Source organism: Ptychodera flava, chromosome 8 (assembly GCF_041260155.1).
Source record: "Ptychodera flava strain L36383 chromosome 8, AS_Pfla_20210202, whole genome shotgun sequence".
Taxonomy (NCBI): Eukaryota; Metazoa; Hemichordata; class Enteropneusta; family Ptychoderidae; genus Ptychodera; species Ptychodera flava.
In genome coordinates this window covers 29,439,452-29,459,412 of record NC_091935.1, presented here as the reverse complement: position 1 = coordinate 29,459,412, position 19,961 = coordinate 29,439,452, and the positions used below count along the sequence as shown (strand labels likewise).

The window sequence follows — 19,961 nt, the reverse complement described above, 5'->3', positions numbered from 1 at the left end:
TAAGGTTATGCCTACAATTAAACTTCACAAATTTGAATATCAAAAAAAAATTTGTCAAAAACAGTAAAAAATGATATTGGAATTGAAACCTTATTGAAACCTAGTGCTTTGTGATTTTTTCAAGCGAATCAGTTACTTAGATTTGCTGTAACTACTGACAATCATTTGAATACGGATTTCAGTAACAGCTGTTACAGTTAAAGAGCTTACCTCCTCTCTGACTTTTTGCCACACCTGAGGAACAGAACTACTGTACGATAAGATTTATTTTGATCTGAATGTTTGTAAAAACACTTTATGTATACTTTATGTATACACACTACAGCCGTAGTGACAGCTGTGAACACTGGAAGGGTTTTATCCCAGCTTTGCGGAGATAAGAACTCAGAGATGAGGGAATTGTCGGGACATGTTTGTAAAACAGAGAGAGAGTAGCTTTGCCACAGCTGTGGGGAAAGAAATAATGAGGCTGGTAGACAGGATTTTGTTGTCTGTACCGTGGCAGAAATTACAGTGACTAATACTAGACAATAATAAGGAATGAAACAGGGATTTTGTTATCTATACCGTGGCAGAAATTATAGTGACTAATATTAGGCAGTAATAAAGAATGAAACAGGGAGACTTACATGGCAACCATCAACTGTGGAAAATGTTGTATGAAAATACTGTTTACAAAGCAAATTTTTGATTGGCCGTGCAACTATCTGTTAATAGATAATACAAAATGAACAGATTTCACTACCATGAGAATAATTCATTACTTTTTACTGTCCAAAAATAATCACTTGTTTAATATTTATCAATCTGTAAAAAACTGGCTGTATGCAAAGCTATAGAGCAAGAGAACATTTTATCCTTCATGCAAAATGTGCAAGTCCAACTGTGCCTAAACAAAAAAGGGTTCAAGCACAGTGCCTCACAGAGATTGTGGATGTACACAATAAAGGGGTTCAACTACAGTCCCTCTGAGGGACTGTAGTTGATTCATAGTAGTTGACTGTAGTTCATAGTTGTATGTGAATCGGTGTGTGTGTGTGACCGCTCATTGTCATTTCTTGTCCTCCTCACAGGCTATGCACAATTACCAACTGAGCAATTCCAGTCACCTGAGGGTATCGTTTTCAAAAGCCACCATCTAGAAGATAACTTTTTTCTAATGTGCATCCTTTTGAGAAAAAAAAACAACACAAGATGAAGGCTGAAATGTGACCGACGGTAGTTTAGTCAGTCTATGTAGACCAAAGAACAGAGACCAAATATCAACATTTTTACCGTACCACTGTGTCTGGACCCCAATGTCTTATTTCATTTGATTTTTTTACAAAATATTTGTCATCATACGTAGAATAAGCTTCTGATTACCAATAATGGTTATCCAAATTTCACCAGCAATAATGAATTAAGAAAGGTTCCTTTATAATTGGGGATATAGTAGTAAGGACTATAATTGTGGTAGGTTTAACGTTTTTCCCTTTTTAAATTATACTTATAAAGTCAAGCAATATTCTCGAGTATACACTGTATCGTCTGTTTGCAGTTGTGTTTTTTTCATGATGGATGTCTGGCGCCCTCATACAGTGGTCAGTGAAAATGTTGATGGGATCACAGTTACTATTTTGTATGCCATTCCAAAGGCTATGATTTTTGGCCATGTTTTTACCGGGGGACTGATATATATTGTACAGTAAAAGTGATGTAAAAAATAAGAAATAATGATAAACTTTACACAGAACTGTTTATGTTTAGATGCCGATAGGTCGTCATGAGGTCAGTGTGCATGCGACCTTTGTCCCCCTATCCAAATCTCCATAGACTGCTAGAGAACTATTTTGTGTCATTTTTACCACACCCTCTGTCACGAGGGTAATATGGAATAGTGTAAGTAGTTTTCCACTCAGAGTAGAACAATAGGAGAATTTTATATTTGGATAAATTGTATTTTGCAATTTTATTTGTTTCTTCTGTCAGTTTTTTTGCAGTGTGTATCTTAACATTGTAGGTTTCCCCTTTTGTAGTGAGTAACAGCTAAGGCAGCCATTTTTACGTGAAAATATTTCTTGAACAAATGTTGAGTATGTGATCAATCCTTCCACCCCTCCACTGTGGTTTAGCCCCACTGATTTCAATTGAAGAGGGGAAACCTATATGCAGGGGGAAGGGGTGAGGGGGCTTCACTGTCGATGTGATTATGAGCACTTTATTTTTTATCATTTACCATGGGAGGTGAGCAATAGAGACACATGCGAAAAGGGCATTTACAAATTCCGGCCAGATCAGTGGATTACCTTGCGTAAAGACATGTCTCTTTCTATGAAGGGGGGATAAGTGTTGAAAATGACAACATGGCGTGTTTCACAACAGGGGGAGTTGTTGTGACCTTTCTCTGTGTTTCTCTGTGTCTAGTGTGGAAAATTTTTATGCAGTGATTTTTTTTATTCATCAAGGATTCACAATCATGTATGCTGGTGTTTTCCACCAGTCCATCACATCTGAAAAGAGTCCATTTTCTTGTGTCTGAAGATGTTTTCAACTTCCTTCTTCAAAGTCTGTTTGGTCGGTGATTATAGTTTTATCAGATTGACATTAACAAAGTCTTACAGTAAAAATAGCAACAAAACTAACAAGTGGCTGCCATAGCTGTTGAATCTTCAAACTTCACCCCTATGTATATTGACATAATCCTACTGTTTTCCTAGGGGGATTATCTTATTCCATAAGGTGGAAATTCTACTCACTGAACTGCTGAATATGATCTCTTCAGTTATTCCATAAGGGCAAACACATTCATTCGTGTTTATGAGATTTTTTCAAGTTAAAACAAAAACTATCCCAAGGCTTGACTATATATTTTGGTATTTTTGAAAGTTTGGTGTATGTTATGGGAGTATATTATTTATATATATCAAACCACTAGTCATATGAATCATTACTGGTAGTTCTTGTATGTTTCAGATTTGTCATTTTCTTGTAATTAATACTAAGGACTGATTTTCTATTATTGAATAGTAGTGCTGCGAAAAAAAAAAAACAGTTCAATTCCAAATATTTCTAGTGCCTTTTTTTGACTTGAAGATTGATGTCACTCAGAGAAATTGTGGCCACGTTACACATTGAATGGAGATACTTGTGTCGCATTGTCTGTCATGGTTGTCATTTGCTACAATGTAGCAGTTTGTTTGCTACACTGTTGCAGTTTATTGATTACATCAGTTTATGGGCAGCAACTGAAGTAGGGGTGTCAGCTGAATTTGTTTGCCATTCTGTTGCAAATTAGTGGCTACACTGTAGAAGTTTATGTGCTATAGTGCATCAGTTTGTTTTAACATTTTTGCTAAACTGTAGCAGTTTTTATTGGCTACACTAGTCTTTGTTGCTTTGCTTGAGTTTTGTTTGCTACACTGGCCATTTTGTTTGCTACACTGTTGCAGCTTCTTCAATAGTTTATCAGCTGATGCTAGGGGCGAAAAAAAGCGAGGCAATATTTGCTACTCAGGCAACAAGACTTTTGAAATTGTGCCAATCACATTATCAGCACATTATAGCTGTTTACCCAACTCTAAACTTTTAAAAAGTGAACAATCCATCTGTCCTCCTGTCACCTATGAACCACCTCCCAGTCATATCATTAAACCTGAACCAAATCCAAATGGTAAAAAGTTTTGAGTTTTATATCCCTGTATTTTGCCTACTTTGAATCCAAGATAAGTTGGTAAATGAGATAGAATATGAGCAATTTTCATCGAGAATAAAAAAAAGTGATCATAGTTTCACAATTTGAGTAACTAGTCAACATGTCTTGAAATGACACTCTCGCGCTCAGTATCCTGTTACATACAAACTGAACTCTGCCGATGAAAGGAGGTCAGATAGTCAAATCCTGAAAATGACAAACACTGAATAATGACAGTGCGACACCAAAATCCATGACAAGAAGACAAGTCTCTGCACTTATTGCTTACGCGGTGTAAATTTAAACGGGGCCTTTTGTCTGTTCACCCCGAGAGGTTAAAGGTGACAGACATCGTACGATAGTCAAAAGTTTCTTCTGTACGTAGACTTCTTACAAAGCTTTTTGAAACTGTTTCAAGAATTTCTGTTTAGGCATCTTTATCTTTCTCTAGTTGTCTTGTATAAGAATTTTTAGTGTTTACCCAGATAATTAAATCTCGCCAATGAGAATCTTAACTTGTTTGTCATAATGTTAGATATTTGATAAAAATTGACATATACACAGAATTTTTTCCCTTTCTTGATTTAACTTAGCGTTTTACTCTTGAATGTTCTTTTGTTTGTTGTTCTCTGAATTTAAAGTGCTGTAGTCTCTCTCGAACCGTCTCGATGTCATTCAATTTTTCACATGTGCCACCTTTCTCTGGCACTTTGAGTAGCTCTCAAATTCTCGTATTTTTCATTTATATACCTTTAGGCGCTTTCCTGTGTTCGTTCAAGCTCTCTCTCTCTCTCTATCTATTTCTCTCTCTCTCTCTCTCTCTCTGAACTAAACTAAATTGTCAAGCAAAGCTACATAACTGAGTACATATCATTGAAGGAAATGCTTTGAGGCTTTGGTCTCAGCTGAGGAACGATGGGTATCCACATGAGGCTCTCTTACTGTTTTATTGATCTTTGATCTCATGTTATCATAGTCAGCGGTTAAATCTTAAACCATGGACAAAAAAAAGAAAGACCCGTATGTATTTATTTATTTTGAGAATCTGGATATTTGAAAATGAGGTATATCATGTACAAAATGGAGATTTTATATGGCTTTTGACAACGAGCAACTGATGTTTTTTTTTTGATAAGTTGTTTTGTTTGTTTTTGTCTGTGTATTCATTGGAGAGCAGAGATTTCTGTATAATCAAAAGATCTGATTTTATTGATCATTAGTTGTGTATATTCACAAGACTTTTGTGTTTTTTCCTCGATTTGGTGATCTGCATAGTTTATGTTACTTGAGATTTTACAACTTGATATATGAGTTGCATAATGGAAAAAAAGAAATAAAAATGGTAAATATGATTTTTTTGTAACCTTGGTGTCTGGCATTTGTACTTCACTAAAGGAGGATGGAAGCTTTTTCCTTGAATAGCGCTGATCGCAAATGACGTCATTTTTTTCTATAATAAATATGCATAAATAAATATTTGTCTGCATTTTCTGCATAAACAATGAAAATAAAATCTGCTAGTGTTACAATGGCTTCAAAAAGTCACACTTAAATTCATATAAATTTATGGCTTGGACTACAAGCTGTAACAACAAAATTTGTCGGAATTTTTGGCATGCATTGTCAAATGTTGCGCATATGCAGCTATACTTAGTAACGAATCTGAAATTGCGATCAATGATATTGCAGATGTATGATGAATCCCCTGAATTAGAGATGTTAAAGGTATACAGTCATCTTTAATCTAAATATGCCCATATATGGTCAAAGGAGCACTACTTGGTATTCGAAATGCCCATGTGAGGGCGCTGTTATTAAAAAGCGGCCACCCGCTTAAAATGTGTGATTGGTTAGATTTTCTCTTTCCATGGTAACTGGCAAAATTGGAACAGGTGACAGCATACCTTTAACTGAATGAAAGGATGTACATGTTTCCTATGATTACTCTAGTGTATAGGTCTGTAAACGAAAGTAGCTTGCGTCAAACTCAGCCATATTTCAGGTCAGGGGGATTTTTGCAGTGAATAGATGTGAGGGAATGATGAGAAGAAGAACATGCAATATTGTATACAGCCCATTTTTTTACAAACTATAATGGTAAACACATCCACAGCTCAAGATATTTACATATTTCCACACTTTCTCTGTGTCCAGGAATTCAAGTATTCTCTCACAATAGCAGCTAGACAGCAGCTTTTCTTCAATTAATTTTGTTGCACAAACTTTTTTGACAATCTTCCCGCAATCCTATAAGTCGATGCTTTAAAGAGGCACTCCCACTTTGTAACATTTTTGAAACATATTTTTTTAATGCCAACGGTCGATATTTGACGTGGCGACTGCGCGTTGATCGCGAGATATCGATAAAAACATGTCATTTCCCGAGCGTATTTTTCACATCTCGAAGTTTTACGATCGTTTCTGATTTTGACCCGAAACCCCCCCGAAGGTTTGTTGTTGTGCTGATTGACGATATTCTAGGGAGTCCATAATAAGTTTGAACAATGCAATTTTACCTCCCACTGCGAAGACTTTATATACAGCATTATGCCTTCACTTCAGGAAAGTTTTTTTTTTAAACTTCTCCTCAGTTTTTGTCGTTTTCATTATTCTCAGTCAGTTCTATTATATTTTTAACCAATACCACATAGGCATCAGTTTTTACGTGTAAAATATTAGCCGCCTATGATGACTACATTTTGTCGTCTGCCACACGGTTACACGTGATTCAATACATGGCGGCCGCCACGTGATACGCGTGCATAACACGCAGCGGCCGCTATGTATCAACCGCACGTATCTGTGCAAGTCACCTATGCGAATTCTGGTGGAATCAGCAAACTTTGTTTTCCGTTTTTTCTCCCAGTCAGTAAGACTCAGCTCTCGCCCACGGGGCATGAGCGATCACCGATGCGAGTGGTACTGTGGCGTACAGCAGCGTGAGCGTAGACTCGTACCCCGGACTCGTACTCCATGGCTTAGTTGACAATGGCCCCAGTGCCGAATGTTCGATGTTCGGAAGCTGAATTTAGGCGGGCCACCGGAATTCAAACTTTTACTTTTTTGAGGACATGCTTTTATCGATATCTCGTGATCCGCGCGCAGTCGCCACTTCAAATATCGACCCTTGGCATTAAATACCGCTAGTTTTCAATCGGATTCGAACCCACAACATACGGCATCAGTCGCCTAGCTGAGAGGCCACAGAGAGAACCCCTGTGTTTTAAAAATGTTACCAAGTTGGAGTGCCACTTTAACATCGGGAACATCTTCATATCAACGTTGGAGGCGCTATGAGCTAAGGTTTCATCCAACCGTAATAACAACTTGTACCAAGCCACGGACGGGGACGCGTCGTGGTGCCCATGACAGACCATCATTTTTTTTTTGAAAAAGATACATTTATTTCCACATAGTCATAAATAAAACAAATCTACATAACTGTGAATGCATTAAAATTACAATGCGTGTTGTCTGAAAACAAAAAGCCAAATAATTAGCTGTTTAATTACAAAGATCATCATATGAATGCATTCAGGATGCATTCTTCTCCTTCAAGTCTTACAAGGCTTGAAAACTTTGTGATAAAATCCTCAGTTTTGTTCATCATCTTATAAGTGAAATACAATGTATTCATCCATGAGGAGAGATGACATTTCAATTGCATGACATAGGATTGAAGGGAAACTTTAATCCCATCAAGAGTAACCGAATTTCGAATATTCCAAACTGTATATTTTACAAAGGAAGTAATACAGTAAATAATGTCACATGTTGCATTATTATCATTTTCGATTCCTGCAATTGCTAATCTTTTGATATATTGATATTATTATCAAAGTTGTGTTTTCTGACAAAGAAGGAAATACTTTTCTGCCAGATTTCTTTTACATATTTACACTCAAATAAGATGTGTTCCAGTGTTTCTTCTTGGCCACAAATATGGCATTTCCCATCACTTAAATTGAAAGTTTTGGCCAAGCTTCCTGTGACTAGGCCTCGATGGAAAATCTTCCAATTTAAATCATTTACTAAATTGCTGACAATTCCTGTTGAATTAAGACGGCTGAATAGAGTAGCTTTGTAACTGTCAGTGAGACTTAGATTCGCAACCCATTTTTGACCAATTTGACCTTTGACTGCATGCCATTTCTTATCAACTAATTTCAAATAAAGTGACTTGGTTTTGACATCACTTTTTTTTTGTCAGACCATAAATCTCTAAGTCTAAAATATCATAGATCTCTTCATTTTGGATGTTAGAAGTGATAACTTGTTTCCAGGAATCTGCAATAGCATTGAGGAGTGTTTCATACTCTGTCTTAATTTCCTCTTACACATGCCTATTTGTACCTCCTCTAATTTTTGCAATTATTTCCCATTGTTGATTATTGGAGCCAGTCATTTCTGTCATCATTCCAGATATCCTTAATCCTTAAAATTCCACTCTTTGACCATATTTAACATATCCCCATACACCATTGGGGTTCGTTTGTTGTTCACTTTGAAATCGAGATGGGGTAGTGATAATCACTATTCAGTTTATTGTCATAATTCGCTATGAAATATTTTGATAAGCTGGCCCATTTAGGGGTCCCTTTATCTGGATTTTTCTCAAATAATTTCATAAGCCACTTTAATTGGAGTGCATTAATTTTTTCTTCAATGACAGACCATCATGGTAAACACAGTCATTAGTACAGCGCCACAATATCGAAGACAGCTTTGACTTTCGTTTTTGGTTTTCTGGCGTTGTTGTGGACATCAAAGCCTAACCATAACGTACCGTTTCATTTTACGGGCATATAAGATGAAACTTTTTTTTAAGGCATGTTTTTAAGGTTCCGACAAATTTCCCACATCCTGGTTATATGTGATCATTCGTCACTATAATTATGGTAGTTTGGACTTTCGGACTGACATTAAAAGTTAACAAGAACTTTGTATGGTCAAATCTTATTGGTTCTACAATATTCGTTCTTGCGGTACACCATTATGAACTTTCGCCTTGATATGAATTTGAAGGTAGCAAGTACACATCATAATACCGCAATTAGTAAAGGTATGACGAAGTCCGATATAGACAAGCTGAGTGTAGGTAAACGTCAGAAAATCGAGATCGCAAAGCTACAACTGGTTGCCTCTGTACTGCAACTTTTGGAAGACAAACTGATGAACTTGAATGACAAATTAAATTATGGCATTTTTGAAGCTAAACCTTTTCTAATCGCTGAATGACTTATTATACTGGCTACTTTTGACACCTGTGTCACCATCATGACCATGTGTCACGGGAGGCATCATGGGCTAGTGGCTAGAGCAGTGGACTCACGATCAAAGGATGGTGAGTTCGATCCCCGGCATGGCTATGGTGTTGTGTCCTTGAGCAAGGCACTTTATTCCTCATTGCTTCTCCCCATCCAGGAGTGATGGGTACCTGGTAGGACAGTGGTTGTAATGTGTGCGTTTAGCTCTGCTGCGATTATTGGCTGCACATGTGAGCTGTTGTTTGCTCCCAAGGGAGTTGAATGGTATCGTATTAGGTCCAGTGACCAGGGGTAATAATAATTGTAAAGCGCCTTGATCACATGAACTTGTGGATATGAGCGCTATATAAGAACCCATTATCATTATTTATTATTACCATCACTGACAAGGCATAATCCAAAACTGTTCTCAAATTAGCTAAAGAAGCAAGAGACAAGTGTCTGTTGAAGTACTGCTGTGAATTTAACGACTTTATTCATCAACATTTTCGTTCAAACTAAAAGTTACATCGATCATATTACATTATTTTTTCTTGCTTTCAGAGCTACGCTGGTTTCAGAGTTTGATATTTTTGAACGCGTCTCGTTAACATTCTTTTTACAATTATGTTTGCCAATAACATGTGTAAATATACTCTTTTTACCTTCAAGTGTATGATAAACAAAGCTGACAGAAGTTGAATGAAATAGTTTTATTGTCTTAAGTTGAAGTTTTATTGTCTTAAGTTGATAGAGCTTGAATGAAATACAGTATTGTCGTTTGTCCGCATTGTATATTGCTGGTTATTGAAAGAGCGCCCTCAGTAGCTGTAACTTTCGGCGATTTTGTCCTTAATTTTGTTCTATATTCGTCTATATTCGTCTCCCTCAAGTATGTTTAAATGCGTAACATTACCGTTGCGAAAAACAGTCCATTGCGTACAATATGTAACGTTATTGTTGGCAAACGAGTTCTAATCTGGTATAGAATTCATTTGTAAACGATGACATTGGTTATTGTTTACGTTCGGGCTGTTTTTGCAAGTTGAACACCAGGCATTTAAAGATGCTTTTGGAAACAGAACATCACGTTTTGTAAACAGTACAATACTAACGCAAAATGTGACAGAAGTTGACGCTAGTGGAGCTGTCATCGATTTCTAAAGACACTTTGAATACACAAACTCTAATCAACGAAAAGACATTACAATGTCGGAGATCAACCGTTTTTTTCTAAAAAAGTCGCGTAAGACAATTAAAAAAAAAAGAAAAACTGAACAGTAAATGTTGTTTCTGAACACGTAAATTGTGTACACAGTTGACAGAATGAAGCATTTGCAGTAACAGTGCACAAACAGCACGTCTAATATATCTTTCATTCCATCCTCGGATGGGTTTTACCAAACCACCAGGCCACTTTCTGTCGAAGGGTGTAACAAAGCAGTGGAAAGAGGGCGCAAGTTGATCATATGTTATTTTTATCATAACAAGACGTCGAACAATTTATTCCAAGGATTACAGGAATGAAATTCGAAGGAAAAGAAAATATATAACTATCACCGATCCATTTGTTCGTTAATCTTGTTATCTCTTATTATACCTGCTTGCTACAGGAGCAGTGTTTGAGTGAATTACATGGTGATATCTTACATCATGTGAGCCATGAGTGTTTTCAATGAAAAAATGCCATTGTAAACTTTTGCATATACATATTGTGACATAGACTAAAGTCTCGAAACCAATTTCAATTTGTTCCATCTGCAAATGAAAGAAGATGAAATACTATTTCACTGTCTATATCGTAACTGGTTGATGAAATTGGTAATACAAAGTTTTTATTCTGACTCCTCAGAACACAAAAAACATAAAAAAGACATGAAGAACATCACTGATGACTTCAAGTGTTTTCGAGAGCAGAGGTAGTTTGTGCAGGGTATTGTTAGTTCTAGCTGTTTCGAGTTCTTTGAATGTGTAGAAAAGCTTCTTAAAACTGTCTTAAACTTCAATGGCAACGTCTGAACGCTGTTACTTCGGCCATGATGCACAGATCAAATAGGTACGATCAATATTTTACAATGATTATGTTGCATTGAATTCAAAATCCTGCCAGTTGAATATCTGATATGCGCCATTTAAAATTTAAAAAAAGCAAAAGAAAAAAAATAGTATCCCAGTATAACAAATGAGCAATATAATTCTGGTTTTGTATAATTTGCGGCTCTATAACAAATTTACACACTGTACTGTGAGATATATGTTTATAGTGACATTACATCCATGTTCTACACTCTTTGTTACAGCCACCCAAAGGAAGCATATAGTGCGTTTACTTGACTAGTTTGTCAGTTAACTCCAGGGCTTTCTTGTACTTGAATGTCTTCGTTTTCCAGTCTTCAGGGATAACTTGAACTCCATTCTGAAACAAGAAACCAGAAGTCCCAAGGATCGTTACAATATATCTACATACACATCAACATCATAGCACAAGCCAACTGTTATCGGATCGGGTGTTCCACAAAATTGAATCTTTATTATTAAATGTTTAGCGTCACCAACATTGGTACATCGGTGCGCGCAGATAATGTATACTAGTGACAATATTCTATCATTGTATAGATCAGTATCATGATATGCCAGTAAAGTTTTTATTTGATGGCCGGATATTCCAATGACGTTATTCTGCATGGACAACCGATCTTCTTGCAGCGTGTTGAACGACCATAGGAAACCTAGAAATCTGGTTGTTGTCGTTGTTCTTTGTATTGTTGTTTATGTTTATTAGTCTTGTTGTTGTTGTTGTTGTTGTTGTTGTTGACCAATAAAATTCGACGAAGATAACGGTGTGTTGTGGTTGTTTCAAACGTAATGTAGATGTCATAAAAAACGCTACAAGGACACTATCATTCTTTGACCCGATGTAGGGGCCTAACTCTATGCCAACGTACACTCTCTTCATAGACTTGTAAACTATGAAGAGAGTATACGTTGGCATAGAGTTACATCGGGTCAAAGAATGATAGTCTGGATAGTGTCCTTGCAGCGTTGCTTATGACGTCTACATTACGTTTGAAACAACCAAAACAAAGCAGCTATCTTCGTTGAATTGTATTGGTCAACAATAACAACAACAAGAACCAGATTTCTTGGTTCCCTATGGAAAGACCAGTCAATCTGTACAACGGCGATGAACACTCACCTGAGCGGCTTTGCATGCGCCGACGAAACCAGCCCGACTGACACAGTCTCCACCAGCGTACAGGGTGCTTCGAATGGCCGACGTATAATCTGGCTTTGTTATCAAGGCATGGACGGCTACCTTGAATGCGTCAGGCACATCTAGCGGGATAAGAAAATGAAGGGAGTTATTATGGGTAATTTCAGTCTAGGTATATATACGCAGATCTGACAAAGTGAACTTGTAATTTTACGGTTTTTATGTTATAAACGTGCCTGAACATTTAAGATATCAAGATATCTCAGGATAACCGGAGGTTTTTTGTTTTGTTTTGTTTTTGTTTCGTGTTTGTTTTGGGGGTAGTTTTTGGGAGGGTGGCAAATCAACAGCACAAAGGAAAGTCACTCTGCGATTATACTTTAAGTGAAAGCGTTGATTCATGAAGCTACATTTTTTATTATTAAATAGTTTAAGTTAATATCAAAATACGTGACTATCCGTGAATGCGACATGTTTTTATCAAAATAGCAACTTGAATAAAGAATGGTTTCATTTGGAAAAATATCGACTCCAACTAGAAAACCTTATAAGTTTAGCCTTGTGCAAGTACGATCGGCACTTGAGAACAGTGGGCAGATATGTAAATTTGAGATTTTCAGCGTAGCTGCAGCATCAAATTACCTAAAAATCAAGGTACCGAATACGGGATAGAAATTCTGTCAGAGTAAGATTTCCACTTCAGTACAGTGGTGTGTTAACTTTAATAGTTACTAGTTTCTTGTTATTCAACAATTTTCATCAACAACCCTATAAAACTCTATAATGCTATCTGCCTTGTACGGACTACACATTCACAAGTAGATGTAGTTTAGTTTGGGAAAAAACGTAACTCCTAAAAAATCTGATATTCGACGACTCATGCCATGACTGGAGACGAATTATATACACGTTTAGATACATTTCTCGCGAATCGACTCCCCCACCTCTATCTAATGTAGCTGTACGTTTGTAACAGGTAATGTACTTACTACAGCTGCGTCCAAATTCACCAGCGACTTCTCTGTTGGACTTCTCCTTTGCTTGCAAGACAATCTCCAGTTCATCAGCTACCTCGGCATCTTTGGCTTGGGGATGACGTCTATCGGGGTTTTTCAACTCTGCAATCACCTTGTCAACAGCTTTTTCGTCGGAGCCATGTAAGACGTAATGTTCCAGTAGTCTAGAGTTCATTTAAAAGAAAATAGAAACCATTTTGTCAGTCGACACAAGGGTTTATATCATTTGCATGTTTTTGTACCATTAGCTTTTTTTATCGGCTAACATATATACACTTTTTCTTCTCACATTTCCTGATTAAGTCACATCAAAAAAGTTTTTCTAGCGCATGACCTCTGACCTATAGATTCTCATGACTCACCTGGTGGCTGCCATAGCAACGACCGCGGCTTCTTCCTTTACTGTGGTTACTTCAACAGCCGACTTGACCTTTAACAGGAGGTCAGGGTCACCTGCATATTTCGCAACCAGTGGAGGTACGATACAAACTGCATGCATGTCTCGTTTCACTTCAGATCCTGTTGACCGATTAAAAGGAAGAGATATTGTACCAGATTGTGTTTCTAGCTTGTCACGTCTCGATCATTTTTTAAAGTCTACTTTGTGTGGAAATAATTTATGAATATGGCATACTTGCCTTGAGCAAAAGTAACACATTTCTATGAGTAGGCGCGACATTTTCTTGATCCTGCGGTTCTTATGTTTCATGAAAAGAAAAACGATAACAGATATTTCGGCATCGGAATTCGTCGTCTAGTTAACATTTCTGATTCTCTGACATTCGGACTTTTCAATGGAAGTCAACACTTCATTGGTATAATTGATCAGCTGTTGTACTATGCCCGCAAGAGAACAAACATTCATTACCATCTGGTGCTGTCAACATGTGAATCAAGGACACTCCTCACCTGTGACTGCTTTCTTTTGTATGAAGTTTGCTTCAAAGTGTTTGATAACTTGTGGTTTCCATGGTCCCTTGATTGGCAACTGCATGTCCTGGTCCGTGCCGTGTTTTGCATTTTCAGGATTGTCGTATTCTGTGCCTGGACCGAATTGCTTGTAAAGGCGTTCAGCATAGTCCTTTGTGTCCAAACCTTTGTGAAAAAATCATTATAATAACCAATCAAAGAAATCAGGATTGCGATCATTTACATAAATCAGCATACATAGAGGGAATATGCGCTCCGGAACTGAAAAACTTAAAACTTTTGCTAAACGATTTTCTCACTGAATCAAGAGTAAATACCAGGGGTCATTGTGCAAAGTGTGGTACTAGAGAAACAATTATCTAATATTAACCGACGTTTGAAATTCATTATGGCCGTCATCACTGTATTAACTCCATGGGGGATAAAATTTTCGACTTTCGGAAAACTAAGACGGTAAAAATTTTCTTACTCAAAGAGCTTTGAAATGAGCCTCAATAATTCGTAGATAAGAAAAGAACTGAAACAATTTGAGTCAAAATACCTGTCCGCAAGGCGCAGTCTACCTTAATAATTCAGCAAATGAGGCAATGTACATTTTCCATATTATAATTATCCAGTTTTAATTCAATAATTTTTTGAAGAAAATTGCAAACCTACCATTGGACTCGACCAATGACTCCAACATTGCTAGAGCCTGGTCTCCATAGAGACTACTGCTTCCGGTTGGAATATCATAAAAGGGATTGGCTGAGGGTTCCCTGAACTCAGGGTTGCTGCGTCCTTCTAGAACTTCGTCGAGTTTCTTGACGTCATAGAACCAATGCAATGGCACACCTATTGACAATAATGAGGATAAAAATGTAGGTTATTTAATTGCTTTCGTTTTCACTTTGACAAGTATCGCATTATATACAACATCATGGCATCACACTGACTTAATAACAGTTTGCATAAAAAGTAGAGTGCAACGATGACCGTGGTTGGTGAAGTAAGCTTGCACAAATGGTGCATGATTTTAAAAAACAACCCTTTCTGTTCGTACTGATTGTATCCCTTGACAGCTTATTGTTCAATACACTAACACGACTGACAGATGGAAAAATCATCCATGTTATTGTTACTATATACACAAAAGAATTTCGTTCTACTATAGGATTGCCGCTAAAAACTGGGAAAAAATCAAAAACCCCACTTACTGGCCGCGTCACCGACAAAAGCCCCGAGAACCGATGCCCTAGCCCTAGATTTAGCACTTTCAGTTATTTGAAATGCGGATGACTCGTCGGGTGAGTAAATATAAAATAAAAGACCGAGGTAAGCCAAAACAACTGGACCGACAACGATTTGAGCAAGTACTCGGTGATGGGACCTCATCCTGTACCCTACCAGTGTCCGTCCTCCGATGTGATAACAGTCGAAGTCGAATGCTGGTAAAGAAGTGGCTTAATGATGACGTGGCTGCGACTTGAACCGAAAGTAAAAGACGTTATGCATAATGACCCTTGACGTACCATCTAAAAATAGCTATCGGGGAATTCACGATGTTAAATTCGAAAGAGATACATGATAATATGCACTCTGTGAATTTTATCCAAAGAGAAAGAGAAAGAGAAACATTACATGTCTTTCATTAGAAAATCTGACTAACACATATGATCACATCATAAACCGAAATAAAGATTGAGTCATTTTCGCTGAACAGGTAACCATTGGAATTGTAAGGAGAAATTGATAGTTCAACCCTTATTCCTCAATAACCCTTTAATGTTTAACAAACTTGCATTGTCTTGGTTATGAGTTGCAAATGTTGGAATGACGCGGTGCACTGTACACCTCATTGAGCCAATTTTGCACAACCGTCGAAGCTAAGCAATCACCGATCGACTGCGAATGTATTAGGTCTAAACGGCGAGTCAGCGAGGAAGCGAAAGACATGACACGTCGATTCGGTTTTGCGCAAAAGATACCACACAGGAGATTATTACACGGCTAAACATGGCTATTTAGTAAAACGGTAGACGGAATCTACTGTATTCAAACATATTACAGTCATGCACCTTTTACCAAGTTGAAGTTAGCAGTCACAGGTGTCTCACGTTCTTCTTTTTTATCTGCTGCACCGATTTCATCTTTCGATTTTGAAAGAAATGTGCTGGTTTGTGACGTAACGCCAATCGGGAAACTTGTCGCAATAATATTCTCCGTGTATAGTAATTGAAAACGATACACTAGCTTTCAGTCAGATAAGACGCTGGAATGAAAATGTGACAGCGCCCGCCTTGTACTCACCTTGGGTCTGCAGATGGGGTCCAAGCAACCTAGTACTACCCTGTACCACGGTTACTCTAGAGTAACATTTACCTTTACGAAGTATTAAATACACATGAAACATTTCGACCTCGTCAGATTTATTTATTAGTCACGATTTCGGATATTTATATTCTAAATAAAAATCGATAAATTATTTTGTTCACAATTCGGTATGGCGACGAGCCGAGTTAAAGCGAAATTTAAGCATGCATTTCCTTAGGCTGGTTTAATGAGAATCAAAGTTTGTTCGCCTAGTTGCAAACAATTTTGCTCATATAACCTATCGGCCAGTTATCATGCATTTTTTAGGAAACACATTCAAGTGATGGTATTTATTTTCATTTTCTTTTCTCCCTTTTTGTTTGTTTTGGCTCGATGTGAAGTTGGACAACTGTACCTGTCTACGGACAGGTGTGGGCAGATATTGTGTTAAATTGTACGAGATGGGTGATATAGTGTGACATCATTTCTGTAAACGTCCCCGGCCGTTCAATGGTGACGTCACAGGTCAAGTGAGTCGTATGCAAATTATCACGTTCTGCGACACCCACCGCGAAGAGAATCATTGCCGTGATCTGGTCTGTTTTGTGACATTGCCGAGCAAAAAAAGCCGATTCCCTCATATTCACACATTGAAGGATGTAATTATTTGAAGTTCATGGCTGTATCTGAAGCGAAAAGTAACGTCTAAAGTAGAATAAGAAGTATTCGTAAAAATTGTCGTTTTACCGCGACAGTATGCAGATTTAAACCGTTTCCCGCCAGGTGTCGCAACATACTCCGATAAAATGTGAGTTGATGACTTTACAATTATAGGAGAGATGAGACTATCGCCTCAAACGTCCGTCTGATTCCAAGACCGAGACAATGATGAAGGGACAGTTATTTTGTAATCAGTTTGATATTCATAGTTGTACGTTTCTGACAAGCACATGTTGGAAACATTGAAACGAAAGGAACAGGTTATGAGCTTGCTGCAGCAAAAGCATATGTATTACTTCAGGGAGTTTTTATTAATGCATTATTACAATTCACTGTTTATCATTTCAGGGTAAAGCTCAGTGTTTAAACAATCTATCGCGAGTAAGGGATACGTCATTGTATCTTAGAGGAAGGCGGTCATAATTCTTACATACAAATTGTCTTTTTTGTACTTTGCCATACATACGTACATTTTTTTCAATATTTTCGTTCAGTTATATTAGCCCGCCCTCATGCTGCCTATTTTTGTGAACAATCAGAATGACTGCAAAAATTTTGCAATGTTTGCTCTGAAGACTTATTCCCCTTAAGTATGACCACCCCTCCCAAGATAGGATGGTCCATCTCCGAGTCTTATAGTACTTGTCATATTCAGCACTATTAGCTCAGAGTTCACTGGTGTCACTGAGGACATTACGAACAGAAATAAATAGCGTCCTGGTTTGGACAATGGGAGGAGAGTTGTAGAAACAAATGATTCAACTCAAAACTCAGAGACCTGCAAAACCTGTGTGCTAAAGGCGCTCTGCGTGCGGACTTGCGACGGGACGGCCAACTGTGAGTAGTCTGCGTACAGGGACGGAGAGCTGCTGCTGATCAGATAAGATCACCTAGATCATTATGTCATATGTATCTATATATACCCTATCGAAGCTTCCCCATAGACGGCAAAGTGTGTGAAACTTTCAGTATTGAACAAATTTCCCACGGAACATCCAGTTATAACAAGATTGAGATTGTAAGATCAGGAAAAAACATTAGCTTGAAAATGAAAGTATGATTCCATTTTTTTTTTCAAATTTCCAATATTTAGAACAATCAAGGCTGTAAATGTAGTAACACAGAATATTAATCTCAGTATTGAAGAAAGGTACTCAATAAACCGCTACCACATACGTACCGGCCGCATCGGCAACCACCGATCCGATAATGGCAGACTTTTGTCGAGATTGGACGCTTTGATCGGCCATCCTTTAGAGTGATAGTAGCTGCTCTGCGATCCGTCTGGCTCTCAGTCGTGGTCCGAATTGAACTATGATACACTCACACACCTATATATAGGCTTGCTAGCGCATACTTTCGATTTGCTCCCCAAGCTTTTCGATTCTGCGTATTTACGTCGTGCGGCGCTAGACTTTTCACGACGTCGACCTTGACCAATCAGAACTGATTTTTCAAACCAAGCTACTCATGGAACTCCCCTTCTCTATCAAAAAAAACTGAAGTAGCTGACGCAGCTATATTCAGTTATTAAACGGTGTCACAGCCATGAATCCGAAAGCTTAAACATGAAAAGTTAAGGGGAAAAAGATTTTGCCATAGTTGTTGGAAATACCCCAGCTGAATTCCACGAATGGCAAATCTATGATCGTCCTTGTTTCACTTTCACATGAACTGACGATATGAAGCGCATACGAATTGCATGTTAAACTTTGACGACAAAGCGTGGAATGTTTTCTCAGACTCTGCCTGTCGGGAATTATTATCAATTCAGTTAGAGAAAAATGGATATTCAGCTCTGAACCCGTTGGCATGTAATTCTTGACGATATTAAAATAATAAAATACAGGATGTATTCAGGTGTGTACTTTATCGGGAACGAGAAGTGTCTTATCAATGTCGATAGAGGGCGCTGCTTAGGTCCTGGCTTCATTGCATGCAATCGATCATAACGGAACGCGCGACGGGAAATTCTGCAGACAGAGTGCGTCATTTTATTTCGTTTCATTTTTGGTTTTGGTCGATTACCATAAACACACAGGCCGAAGAAAAAACACAATCTTGTCATGAAAATAACAGTAAACCTATTTCTGGAGACGGTAAATAAGCCTACGCAGACATGAATATTCATGACAAAATAATCTGAACAAGAAAGCGCAGTTACAGACTTCTTCAGAAGGTAGACAGCAGAATATGCTGAGAGAGTGCAGTGTTTGGGAGCACTAATGATGCAGTCATCGAATTTGCAAATATCCCCTACACACTCGTTTTGCAACATTTAAGTCCCCGAAAAATGCTTCACTCTCCCCGAACTTAAAAACGGTTTTCACATAAAACTTGGATGAGTGGTGTATCTTTAACGCCAAATATTCTCGCTTTATATATATATAAAATTGTATGTGTGGTGTTTCTTTGATGCCAGATACTCGAAAAAAGCGGCCCTTCCTTTTCTTGAGTATCTATGTGATATAAACCCAATTCGGGGCAAAGGTCATCTTTCACGTTTATATGGGTTTACGGTGATTGAATAACGTGAAATATAATTCATGAATATGTTAATTCTGAGATCTCAATAGTTTGTATACAGAATCGCAAAGCTTACGACGGAAGGTTAATATTTATCAACTCGATGGCCTCGATACATGTTGAATTTAAAAACCGATTAAAATGGCAGTTGATCATTCACTTAAAATATAATCCACATACCATCACAAGGATTACTGTAACTATAAACAGACATCATTGACCTTGAGGAATTTTAAGGAGCAAGATTCCCATAGCAGACTATTTTATAACAAGTTTGGGAGTAAACTGCATTCCATATATGCCAGAACAATTGAAACTTCGTTGCTAAGAACCCTTCGATGTCC

At 37.7% G+C, this 19,961-nt stretch overlaps 2 protein-coding genes across 18 annotated transcripts in view; one reads left to right on the top strand and one right to left on the bottom strand.

The window, feature by feature from the left end:
• The window catches only part of LOC139138985 (polypyrimidine tract-binding protein 1-like), an 83,994-nt gene extending 78,958 nt beyond the window's left edge, over nucleotides 1-5,036 (top strand). For all 16 annotated transcript variants that reach the window (XM_070707658.1, XM_070707656.1, XM_070707654.1 and 13 more), the window contains one exon: nucleotides 1,074-5,036. In XM_070707658.1, the coding sequence (XP_070563759.1) occupies nucleotides 1,074-1,142 (69 nt within the window). In that variant the 3' untranslated portion in view covers nucleotides 1,143-5,036. The remainder of the gene's footprint in view (nucleotides 1-1,073) is intronic.
• Nucleotides 5,037-9,393: 4,357 nt separating this feature from the next.
• On the bottom strand, nucleotides 9,394-18,704 carry LOC139138984 (crystallin J1C-like). 2 transcript variants are annotated; one of them, XM_070707642.1, is made up of 7 exons: nucleotides 18,272-18,704; nucleotides 14,737-14,913; nucleotides 14,059-14,244; nucleotides 13,512-13,668; nucleotides 13,123-13,313; nucleotides 12,116-12,255; nucleotides 9,394-11,335 (listed from the first exon to the last, which is right to left on the bottom strand). In XM_070707642.1, the coding sequence occupies exons 1-7, from the start codon at nucleotides 18,339-18,341 to the stop codon at nucleotides 11,246-11,248; spliced, it is 1,011 nt and encodes a 336-aa protein (XP_070563743.1). In that variant the 5' UTR covers nucleotides 18,342-18,704; the 3' UTR covers nucleotides 9,394-11,245. The 2 variants fall into 2 exon arrangements, with proteins under 2 accessions (XP_070563743.1, XP_070563742.1); XM_070707641.1 differs by lacking the exon at nucleotides 18,272-18,704 and adding an exon at nucleotides 15,276-15,571.
• Nucleotides 18,705-19,961: the final 1,257 nt, after the last annotated feature.